The sequence below is a fragment of the Leucoraja erinacea genome, chromosome 33 (genome assembly GCF_028641065.1).
Source record: "Leucoraja erinacea ecotype New England chromosome 33, Leri_hhj_1, whole genome shotgun sequence".
Lineage (NCBI taxonomy): Eukaryota > Metazoa > Chordata > Chondrichthyes > Rajiformes > Rajidae > Leucoraja > Leucoraja erinaceus.
In genome coordinates, this window is record NC_073409.1 from 7638429 (window position 1) to 7650996 (window position 12568).

Here is a 12568-nt window from a genome sequence, read left to right on the forward strand (position 1 = left end):
ATGTTCGTGCTGACGGATAGAAAATAAACCAATGATGCTCTGGCTAATTTTGAATTTAATCTGATATTCCAAACTTGATCTATCGGCTAATCTGCAGATCAAATGATCCCTTGCAATGTGGGGCTATGCCTGAATGAAGGTGTGATGCATATTTATTTCAGGTTGCTGTACCAATATCTTTTTCTGCTGGTGAAAACCATGCACGCTAGTTGTGACATGGGGGCATTTTGATTGCAATAACGACATACTTTGGGTAGGTCAGAGAAGGGGGTTATCAGAATGGTGTCTGGATTGAAGGGTTTGAGCAATAAGGAATGGTTGGACATAGTTGGATTGTTTTCTCTGCAACAGAGGAGGCTGAGAGGAGATCTTGTAGAAGCATCAAACAATTATGAGCAGCGTAGATAGGGATACCATCTTTTTTTCCATGGTGGAATTGTCAAATACTAAAGTACATGGCCTTAAAATGAGAAGGAGAAACTGTAAAGGAGATGTGCAGAGCATGTTGTTTTACAGAGTGGTGGGTGCCAGGAATGTACCACCTGGGATGGTGGAAGCAGACACAATAGTAATGTTTAATCATTTTTTAGGGGGAATATGGAACACATGCAGACAGAAGAGATTAGCTTAAGGAGACATGTTCTTTGTGGGCCGAAGGTCCTGTCCTGACTATTTTATATTTGTGTTAATAAATGAGAGGCACAAGAGACTTCAGATGTTATAATCTTGAAGGAGCATTCTCAGCATCTTCTGAATATAAGTCCCAGCTTGAAACATGTCCATTTTCCTCTACAACTGCTGCCTGGTCTGCTGAGTTCTTCCGGCAATTTGTTTCTTAATGATAGATGATCCTTACTCCAACCCAGTGAATCTGAGAAAAGGTCCCAACCCCAGACATCACTCATCTCTGTTCTGCAGAGATGCTGCCAGACTCACTGAGTTACTCCAGCACTTTCTGTTTTGTTTTTTGGACCAACATCTCCTTATGCTCCAGTGATACTTCGTGTATCAATAACATTTCTCATCTCAACAGATCTCCTCTCATTCTTTTAAATGCCACAAGTCATGAATTCATGTCCCCTCGTACCCGGCCAAGGGAGTTGGGTTTTGTGCAAGACAAACATTATTTGTTGGAATAGTGGATGTTTTGGGCTATCAGTCCTGGATTTAAAGGCAGGGAATTCCAGAGAAATCTCCCTAGCCAGAGTGGTTGTGCTTTGAAAGTCACTAATGGATAGGATTTTTAGCACACTATTTGCGTCAGACAAATAATTAATCATCCCGTGATATCCTTCAGGAACTGACCTTGCCTGTGTTTACATTACATGATTCTGTTTTGCTACTGTTAACTTAAAATTTTAATCTGTGACATTTGAAATCTGTCAGACAGTAAATAACTAAAATAATTAAGTTGTGGGGAAATTTGTAAGAAGAGCTGATGCAGTGATTTGCTTAAACTCTTGACTGTCCATGGAGGCCATGAAGCAAGGCAGCTGTTTCTTACATTTACTGTACACTGGTTCCTACCCATGCCTGGAAGACAGCTTGTTGCATCCAGCTATCCTGATTTTTTTTTTTTTTTTTTTTTTTTTTTTTTTTTCCTTGTTTGCTTTTTCTACGGCAATTGAGCTTTTATCACTTGATGTTCATATTAATTGTGCTAAAACACCAAGCAATTGGCATTCATCAATATGGCCTAGATTTGGAATGGCACCAGACCAGAAGTCTGAAGAAGGGTTTCAGCTCGAAAAGTTGCCCATTTCCTTCACTCCATAGATGCTGCTGCACCCGCAGAGTTTCTCCAGCATTTTTGTGTACCTTCGATTTTCCAGCATCTGCAGTTCCTTCTTAAACAGAATGCCGTTGGTTTGGCTTATATGGCTGCAGAGACGTGCAAGAATGGTCGGGTTGTCATCGGGGATTTTAACTTTTCTAATGCAGGCTGGAACTGCCATTGCTCATACGATGTGAAATTTGTTAAGTGTTTTCTGGAAAGTTTCCTAAGGGAAATATGTAGAGAGCTCTACTTGAAAGGGCAGTGTAGATCTTTCATGAGAAATGGAGATCACAACATGGCCTTGTGTATGGAAGATTGTGTCTCATAAATATAATTGAATTTTGAGGGTAGGACAATACATGCAATAAATATGGACTGCAGCAAGACCTTTACATATGTAGGCTATACATGGTAGGCTACTTTGAGTTGATTGAGTACCGTGAGACACAAAGGATCTTGATCAAAACTCAAAGTGCTGGCGGACCGCAGCAGACAAGACCGCATCTGCGGAGGGAATGTTTAGGTGACATTTTGGGTCAGAAACCCTCTTGAGACATTGTTGTAGAGGGAGAAAGGTGGGCAAAGCCTAGCAAGTGAAGGCAAGCACCTGGAATGGTGGCCACAGTAATACCTGGTGAATTGTCAGGATACGGGCGAGGGAATGGTCTGCTCTCTCTCGTGTTGGCCTGTACTTTGTTGGAGTTGGCTCCGTGCTCAAAGCTGTTGGAAGTTGCCAACTGCTGGTCAGTATTTGGGACCATGAAGGTTCCCAGTGCTTGTTGCTTGTCAGCACAGCGGGGAAGCTTTGTTTAGGTCACGTCCTCAAGTTGCAGTCAATAACTTTTGTTAAGAACTTTTTTTTTTTGCTATCTGATCCCTGGCTGACTTCTGTTGCAACATTTGGCCCATCTTGCTGTTACTAGTTTAAATAAAAAAAAACCCTCTTCTCCAACCTAATCACATAGCAGCACTGTGCATACTCTTGAAGGTCAGGGCCCTTTAAGTGTACATCTAAACACTGTAAATACAATAAAGACTTCTGTCTCCACTGCTGCCTACACTTATCTATGTATTTTGCTGTTCAATTCACCTTGGCCGGATGTTTGCAAATAGCATGTTTATAAATTCTTCCTGTGTCTGTAAATTTGTTTGGTTTGGGTTACTTCAAAGATCATCTCCCAAAATGAAATCCAGCTGTATGATTGGAAAATGCATTAGACAACAAAGATTAGCTAGTTTAACAAAGTGTGGAAGGAACTGCAGATGCCAGTTTAAACCGAAGATAGACACAAAAAGCTGGAGTAACTCAGCGGGACAGGCAGCAGCTCTGGAGAGAAGGAATGGGTGTGTTTCGGGTCGAGACTCTGAGGAAGGGTCTCGACCCGAATCGTCAACCATTCCTTCTCTCCAGAGATGCTGCCGGTCTCGCTGAGTTACTCCAGCTTTTTCTGTCTACTTTTAGCAAGTCTAACAGGTTTATCCAGATTATATGTATTCCCCATATAACCTTCTGCCTGATATTTATGTTTTTTGATAAACTCTTCTAAATCTGCTTGGTGCTTGTATTAAAACACAAGATTATGGGAAAGATCTAGTTAAAATTAAATGCCAAATAACATGGTTTGATTCTGAAAGGTCTTCAATTGGGGCAGTAGTTAAATGAAAAGGTTCACGGTGAGGACACTGAGTAGTTGTGTCATTAAAGGGCTTAACCAACTCTGCAGGATGAGCATGGTCCCACCCTGCAGGCATTCCCGCAGTTAGAAAGTTTGATGGAAGAAGCCCCTTGTGTCATAGTTTATTCTGCTGGTGATAATATCAGATGAGTTGGTTTCCTGAGTAGGGGAGTGTAGGCTTGGGAGCTGAGCTTAATTAATGGTTCATAAATTCATGAGTTAAAGGAGTAGAATTAGGCCATTCGGCCCATCGAGGCTACTGCGCTATGCACTCATGACTGATCGCTGCCTCCTAATCCCATCTTCCTGTCTTCTCCCCATAATCCTAGACACCCGTTCTAATCAGGAATTTGTCTATCTCTACTTTAAAAATATTCACTGACGGCCTCCACAGCCCTCTGTGGAAATACGTTCCGCAGATTAACTACCTTCTGACTTAAGAAGTTCCTCCTCACCTCCTTTCTAAAAGAGCACCCTTTAATTCTGTGGATGTGACCTCTGGTCCTAGACTCTCCCACCAGTGGAAACATCCTTTCCACATCCACTCTCTCTGTGCCTTTCATTATTATGTAAGTTTCACTGAGGTCTCCATTGGTTCAATGGTTGGTTATTGTCACGTATGCACTACACAGTGAAAATCTTGCACCCGCCGCCATATTGTGGCGCCATTTACAAAAGAAATAGGAAAAGTCCAAAGTGAGTCTGAAAAATTAAAATGAGTCTCGGGGCTTTCTCCCTTGGGTTTTGTACCACTAAGGCACTGGTATTGTACAAGTGAGGGGCAATACAGACACTCGCGTATGCAATGATTATAGTTGCTAGTTATTGGGACTTGACCAAATCCTTCACCTTTGTTAGTTGCAAACCTAGTGAGTTTTGCCCTTCTAAAGTGTGTTTACTGATTGGACACTCGAGCAATTAGAGAGCTTAATATTTCATGAGCCAAGTTCTGATATTTGTTCTTTATCAGGAGTTTTGGAGATTGTGAAGGTTTGGGACTAGCCCAGTAATCCATCAAAGGATTTAATTTGTCATAGACACAAGGAACTGCAGATGCTGGAATCTTGATCAAAACCACTGTGTCGTATTAACTCAACAGATCAGGCAGCATCTCAGGAGATCATGGATAGGCGACTCTTTTGGGTTGAGACCCTTCTCCAAACAGATTGTAGTAGGGGAGAGAAAGATGGAAGAGGGGTGTAGCAGGGGGGTAAGTGATGGGTGGCGATGAGTGAGGGGGTGGATTGGTGGATGGGTGGACAAAGGGGTGAATAGGAGACAAAAGGCTGTGCAGTAAAGGTCAGCTTTGTTTCACCTAGGATTTGCATTGTCCAATGATCTTTGATGCAATAGGGGAAAGAGAATGGCCCGTGTGTTTTCCTGTTTGGGAGATGGAATATCAATCGGAGTTGAATCCCACCCCAGAGTCATTGTTTGGGATGTGCAAGATGGCTGGGCAGCCCATGAGGAAGTGTGGGGAGTCTCTGTCAAGGGTGGTCTCTGGAATTTTGGATATGGATTGGACTCTTGTACACCCTTTCAAAAACAGTAGCAACAGATGGACAGCCAGCTGTCTTGACTGAATAATCCAGGGAGTGCTCTGGATGAAACAACTCATCACAATGAGCACTTTAGCTTTTGAAATTATTTGCCAGTGGCAGTGGAAAAATTGTATTAAATCTTTTTAATACTCTCACTGTTAAAATATTAACCTGTTGCTTCCTTCACCGCCAACCTCAAACGTGGTTGCAGAACTTGCTTTTGTGCAGAAGATCAATGAATAATTGCCTGAGGGTGTCTCATAAAGAGCTGGACTGAACAGAGAGCTTTGGGCCTTCTCTTGTGTATTAAAGTATTTTATTCTTGCCGTGCTTGGTGATGGACAAGGAATATTTATTTTGGAGGATTGTGCATTTACCCAATGTATACCTCTCATGATCTATAAGATTACTCCCTCATCCTCCTGTGCACTGGGAATAGAGTCCTTGCCTGCTCAACTAATCCTTGCAAGTCAGACCCTAGAGTCTTGGCCACATCCTCGTAAATCTTCTCCGCACCCTTTCCAGCTTGACAACATCTTTTCTATAACATGGTGCCCAGAACTGAACACAATACTCTAAATGCGGTCTCACCAACGTCTTATACAACTGCAACATGATATCCCAACTTCTACACTCAATACTCTGACTGATGAAAGCCAATGTGCCAATGCCTTATTGACCACCACATCTACCTGTGATGCTACTTTCAACGGACTGTGTTCCTGCACCTCTAGATCCATCTGCTCTACAACACTTCCCAGAGTCCTAACATTCACTTTGTCGGTCTTGCCCCGACCAACCCAACATTCTACCACTTGGGGCAATTTACAGTGGCCAAGTATCCTGCCACCCTGCATGGCTTTGGGATGTGGGGAGAAACTGGAGCGGGCAGAAAAAATGCACAAGACCATGGGACAACGTGCAAAGTGTTCACAGCTAGTCTCACAGGTCAAGACCAAACCGGGTCTCTGGAGTGGAGAGGAGTGTCGGGTACTGATGGGTTAGGAAGCTGCGTTGTCTGATGGAGTACCTGCTGGGTTAACAGGTTGTCATGCTGTGTACAGTTGAAAGAGTATATATAAAGGTGTCACTTCTCCTCCTAGGAAGACAGAAGCTGAAGAGAGCAACTGACCAACTCAGAAGAAATGCTATCCGCTTAACGAACGAATACACGGTGGAGACGTTGGTGGTGGCAGATTCGGACATGGTGGAGTATCATGGTGCAGAAGCAGTCCAGAGGTTCCTGCTCACTGTCATGAATATGGTACGTTACTGTGTGCTGTAGCCGGTGGTTTGTGAACAAACGTAGGTGGCTTGTATCCAGGTTGGCGATTTCCTCACCCTTCATATCAGGCTGGTTAATCCCAGCACCTATCCAAAATGCTCCCTTTTTAATTTTAAGGCCAAATCGCTGGGAAAATTACTTGAACAAGAATGCTTTTTTTCTCTCTTCCCCTCCCCAATTGATGTTAGTAATACACTTTATATCAAGTGTTTAAGAAGGAACTGCAGATGCTGGAAAATCGGAGGTACACAAAAATGCTGGAGAAACTCAGCGGGTGCAGCAGCATCTATGGAGCGAAGGAAATTTCGGGCAAGGGTTTCGGCCCGAAACGTTGCCTATTTCCTTCGCTCCATAGATGCTGCTGCACCCGCTGAGTTCTCCAGCATTTTATATCAAGTCCTGGGTTTGGAGAGATCTCTGATCGACATCTAATTTCAAGTGAAAATGGGTCCTATGACCCAACAAGCCTGCAGAAATCATCGGGCAAATACTTACACTGATCCCATTATATTCTCCTGCCATTCCCATCAACTTGCCCACTCTCCCACCTATAAATTAAGGGTGGCTGTGGTAGTTATTAACCTGCTAATCTGCACCTCTTTAACCCTTTGGGATGAAACCCACATAAGGCCACATGGAGAACGTTTAAACTCTACGCAGACTGCTCTGGAGGTCAGGATTGCATCCAAATCACCAGATTAGTGAGGCCATAGGTTTACCAGCTGTGCTGTCGTACCTGATCTAGATTCACTCTGTCAAAGTTGTGAATGGCTAGCTTGGAGCCCAGCACTTGCCAAACGCCACTTGAGGCAGATGGCACTTAGGTTTAGGTTCATAGAATCGCATTTAGCTCATCAGGTCCGCTTTGAGTCTTTGAATAGCAATATGTTTATTTCTTGCTCTTTGTCCAGAACAAGGGGTCACAGTCCGGAACAAAGGGTCACAGTCTAAGGATAAGGGGAAATCTTTTAGGACGGAGATGAGGAAAACATTTTTTCACACAGAGAGTGGTGAATCTCTGGAATTCTCTGCCACAGAAGGTAGTTGAGGCCAGTTCATTGGCTATATTTAAGAGGGAGTTAGATGTGGCCCTTGTGGCTAAAGGGATCAGGGGGTATGGAGAGAAGGCAAGTACAGGATACTGAGTTGGATGATCAGCCATGATCATATTGAATGGCGGTGCAGGCTCGATGGGCCGAATGGCCTACTCCACCTATTTTCTATGTTTCTATGTCCTGTACTTGCCCAACTTTGTTTTTGACGGGCGTCATTACTTCACTCTCCATCACCTTCAGCAGCCCATGCAGAAACCAAACTACGCAGTGAGGAAACTAGCCTCCAGCTTGTCTCACCTCCTGGTTTGCTCATCAATTTCTTTATAAAGCGCCCTCTGTTTCAGGGGCATTTTTTTCTTAAATAGAAATAAACAAATATCTTCATGATATTAAATGGGTCTTTTAGCTTTGAGTCTCAATTGCATCCGTAGACGGAATGGGATTTGAATCCATGACCTTGTAACACAAGAAAATCCCATCAACCAATTCATTTTGTTGTGAATACTGTTGACATATGTGGTTGGGGAGCTGATGACTGTTCTGATTGTGGATCACTATTCCCATCGGTGCTTCTGTTTGGAAGCCTGCCTCGCTGAAGTACATGAGCTAACTTTGTTACTAGGTTTGATGTTTTATCATTTCTGAGGCGCTGAACCTTGTGTTGTCATGGTGTTATTTAAAACCAATTTCTCCTCAGTGTTGATGACATTTGTCCTTCATTCCATTCCTTAATCAAGGACATTGATTAATCAATCCCCTCTCCCTTCAGCCAAAATGTACAGAAGTGTGAAAAGGCACACCTCCAGATTCAGGGGCACTTTCCTTCCGGTTATCAGGCAACTGAACCATCCTACCAACAACTAGAGAACAACCCTGAGCTACTATCTGCCTCATTAGAGACCTTCGGACTATTGTTCATTGGACTTTACTGGAGTTTATCTTGCATTGAACGTTATTGTGTGACAACACAAGTTTCACTGTCTCGGAAATGATATAACACCAAACTTATTATGTATCTGTAAACTGTGGATGGCTCGATTGTAATCATGTATTTGGTTTCCCACTGAATAGTTAGCGTGCAACAAAAGCATTTCTCTGTACCTCGGTACACGTGACAATAAACAAAACTCAACGGAAGTTTTCTATTGCTAGAAGATCACTTTTGTGACGAACCTCAAGTACTTGATCACCAAAGGGCCAAGACACTTTCCCGACCTGAACCCTTATGCATTGACTTTCCAAGGACACTGAGTGCTGAACAGAAACTGAGTGGGTGTGAATGCAAAGGCTTCCAATTGCTTTCTAGTTGGTACAAACCCCTCTAAGGAAGTTGCTTGTTGTCTTTAGAGTCAGTCATACAGCGTGGAAACTGGCCCAAGTGGCCCACCAACCAACCTACCTCATCTATACTAGCTCCACCTGACTGCTTTTGTCCCCTACCCATCTAAACCTAATGTGTGGGAAAGAACTGCTGACGCTGGTATAAATCGAAGGTAGGCACAAAATGCTGGAGTAACTCAGCGGGACAGGCAGCATCTCTGGAGAGAAGGAATGGGCGACGTTTCGGGTCGAGACCCTTCTTCAGACTGATGTCAGAGGAGGGGGTGGGACAAAGATCGAATGTAGTCGGAGACATTAAGACTAGTGGGAGAACTGGAGAGGGGATGGAGAGAGAAAGAAAGGGCTATCTTAAGTTAGAGAAGTCAATGTTCATACCGCTGGGGTGTAAACTCCCCAAGCAAAAAATGGTGCTGTTCCTCCAATTTGTGCTGGGCCTCTCTATGACAATGGAGGAGGCCCAGGATAGCAAGGTCTGATTGGGAATGGGAGGGGGAGTTGAAATGCTGAGCCACCGGGAGATCAGGTAGGTTAAGGTGGACTGAGCGGAAGTGTTCAGCGAAACGATCGCCGAGCCTGCGCTTGGTCTTGCCGATGTAGAGAAGATGACACCTGGAGCAACGGATACAGTAGATGAGGTTGGAGGAGGTGCAAGTGGACCTCTGCCACCTGGAAAGACTGTTTAGGTCTTTGGATGGAGTCGGGGGGGAAGGTAAATGGGCAGGTGTTGCATCTCTTGCGATTGCAGGAGAAAGTACCCGGGGAGGGGGTGATTTGGGTGGGAAGGGACAAGTTGACTAGGGAGTTTCGGAGGGAACGGTTTGTGGGAAGCAGAAAGGGGTGGAGATGGGAAGATGTGGCCAGTAGTGGGATCATGTACTGGTCTAGGTGATTCTTAAATGTCTTAGTAGGAAAACCATTGGTAGGAAAGTTGACTTTAGTAGGGCATGAATAAAATATTTTAGACGATGGGAACATTTGTATTGGCTATTTATCAGAATAAAATGTGTTTTGAAGAAAACATTAAAAGTGAATAGGACTGGTGTTTAATCCATTGGGTAATTTGAGTGGGATTAAGCATGCAAATAGTTTTTTTTAATGTATTGGAAACAAAATGGCATTTGGCACACAAGCAGTAGGTTTTAATCTTCACCCACTATAGTGTCCCAGGCAGAGTTCGCTGAGGTTGGTTGGGCTGGTAGTACCTGGCACTGCCTCCAGAGGGTGCACTGGTATAGATTGCACACGGGAGCACATTCTCTGCTCTCTTCCAGTAGTGCCGCACCCACACCACCCTTTACAGCTAACCATGCGCATCTTTTGTCTGATCTTTACAAAAATGGGGCACAACGGGAAGGTTATGGGGAGCCGTGCAAAGGTCTTTAATCTTTGGCAAAGTATAGAAGCCTAGCAGGCCACTCAGCCCCTTGTCTGCTCTACTAGTGTGTAAGTTCTGGGCTAATCAACAATGTGCATATCAATTGCTCCCATTCCCTTGAAAGTGATTATTTGGAAATCTAATTCCAGAAACAATCTTCTCAGCTTCCCTTTTCCCATTTGTCTTCTGTTTTCAGACTGTGACTCGTTGTTCTCTTAAGCTTCTGGTCATTTTTATTTCCCTTTTGCAAAGTGGAGGAATTAATATTTGCACTTGTCTAGTTGACCCAGTTGATTTGTTGAGGCATTCCGTTGATGAGATTTCTACCTCCAAGCCATACAGCTGAGAAATGGGGCCCTTTAGCCACTTATGTCAGTGGTGTCTATCAATATTTGTACTCATTCCATTTACCACTGATAGCTGACTATATTTTAGTGATTCCAGATGCTTCCTAAATGTTATGAGAGTACCTGCCTCCACCACCAGCTTGAGCTATGTGTTGCCTTGGTGCCTTACCAGCCACCTTGGTGGAAAGATTCTTCTTCAGATCCTCTTGCTATGCTCTCTGTGAGAATGGTTGTTTCCAATTTGCCCTTTCTGTGCCTCTCGTAACTTGGAATACCTCTTCCATCTGCCTCTTGCTTAAACACAGTGCCGCTCTTGGTGAGGAAAACATTCCATTCCATGCAAAATTGCAAAGGCACTCTTCAGAATCTGCTTTGGTAGCTGGTGAGATTGTCCTGTGAACGTTTGGGTGGAGTTAGTGTGTAGGAAGGAACTGCAGATGCTGCTTTAAATCGCAGATGCTGCTTTAAATCGAAGATAGACACAAGATGCTGGAGCAACTCAGCGGGACAGGCAGCATCTCCAGAGAGAAGGAATGGGTGGTGTTTCGGGTCGAGACCCTTCTTCCGAAACGTCACCCATTCCTTCTCTCCAGAGATGCTACCTGTCCCGCTGAGTTACTCCAGCATCTGGTGCCTATATTTGGGTGGAGTTATGCTTAAGCCATTCTCGACACGAGACTGCAGTGGCTGGAATCTTGAGCAAAACACACATTGCTCGAGGATCTCTGTGGGTCGGGCAGCATCTGTGAAGTAAATGATAGACAATGTTCTTCAGTCTGTCCATTCCCCCCACAGATACTGCTTGTTTCTTGTCCATTTTCCATGTCCTTGTTTCTTCCAATCTTGACATTCTAATCTCCCGATTTAAAATTCTCACTGTTTTCAAATCCCTCCTGCCTCTAATCTCCTCACTACTTCTGCACCTGACCATTTGTCTTTCTGTATGTCTAGTCCCTTGAGGACTTCCACACATCAGGCCATTGATGTCAGGATTCCTAAGCACTTGCATTCATTTCCTAACCCTCAACACCCCTCTATTTTCTTCTTTTATCCAACTCCTTTTAGGAAAAAAAACCTTCCATCTGTTGTACACATTTCTGGCTTAGTATCCGTTTCAGGATTAACACTGGTGAAGGAAATTCATTTGAAGAGGTTCTCTATAATAGCTTTGAACCTGAGGGTGGAAGATGACAATGCAGGCAGTCAGTTGGATCTATCACGTACTTGTCTCCTGCCTGTCGGGCTTTTTTCTTGATGTTCTTTTTGTTTGAGAATTGTACAGGATTGCTTCTATGTCTGAATTTGTTCTTTTTGAGCTGATTGCCTTAGTGGTACAGCAGACAGATTTAGAAGGGTTACATAAAAAAGGCACAATGCTGGAGTAACTCAGCAGTGAAGTGCAAACCCAAGGAACTGCAGATGCAGGTTTACAAAAACATGACTGTTCTTTTAATGACAAAAGAGTTAAGGAACTGGATGCAAAGAAAGTCTGAAAATATCAGCAGCTCCTTCCAATCTTGGAATGCAAATTACTACTCGCTAGTAACTTTTAATTAAATATTTGATCTTTTAGAAGTTGGCCTCATTAACAGGGTTTAAGTGTTTGTCTGGGAATATCAACCATTGCTAATGAGTAGTTTGTGAAAGTCTTTGGTGCGGGGTGCATCCTAGAAACTTGTTAACCCATGTCATCCAACTTATAACAAGTAATCTATCTGCTGTACATGTTGAATATTGAAATGTAAAAGAAAGGTTCACATGAGAGAAGAATCAGTCCATGTCACAGTGTTCTAACCTCTAAAAGTCCCGCGATGGAAATCTTTATATCCTGGACATTGGTTACTTTGTCATTCTGCTCATGTTATTTTTCTTCCCTTCCCTTTCTGTACCTGGAGTCAGTCCCAGTTCTGAAATTTTGCTTTGTAAGTTATTTAACATTTTTTAAATTTACAATGTTATATTTAGTTTGTAATCAACAACCACTCGCACTGATGTTGTAAGAATGTTATGTCAATTATAATATTCCACAAGCCTCCTTGTGTAGCTGTCTTGTTATATTCTGCTCTATATTTTATCTGTCATTTGCCAAAGATTTTGATTTCTTTAATTTTACTCCCCCCTCTCTTAGTATTGCCCCCATACCCTTCCATTTGTCTGTTTATCTTTAGTGG

The 12568-nt window shown here is 43.3% G+C and overlaps 1 protein-coding gene across 1 annotated transcript in view; it reads left to right on the forward strand.

The window, feature by feature from the left end:
- adamts17 (ADAM metallopeptidase with thrombospondin type 1 motif, 17) overlaps window positions 1-12568 on the forward strand; it is a 179157-nt gene that overhangs the window by 6642 nt on the left and 159947 nt on the right. Inside the window, exon 4 of the mRNA XM_055661163.1 lies at window positions 6098-6258. Coding sequence (XP_055517138.1) covers window positions 6098-6258 — 161 coding nt within the window. The remainder of the gene's footprint in view (window positions 1-6097; window positions 6259-12568) is intronic.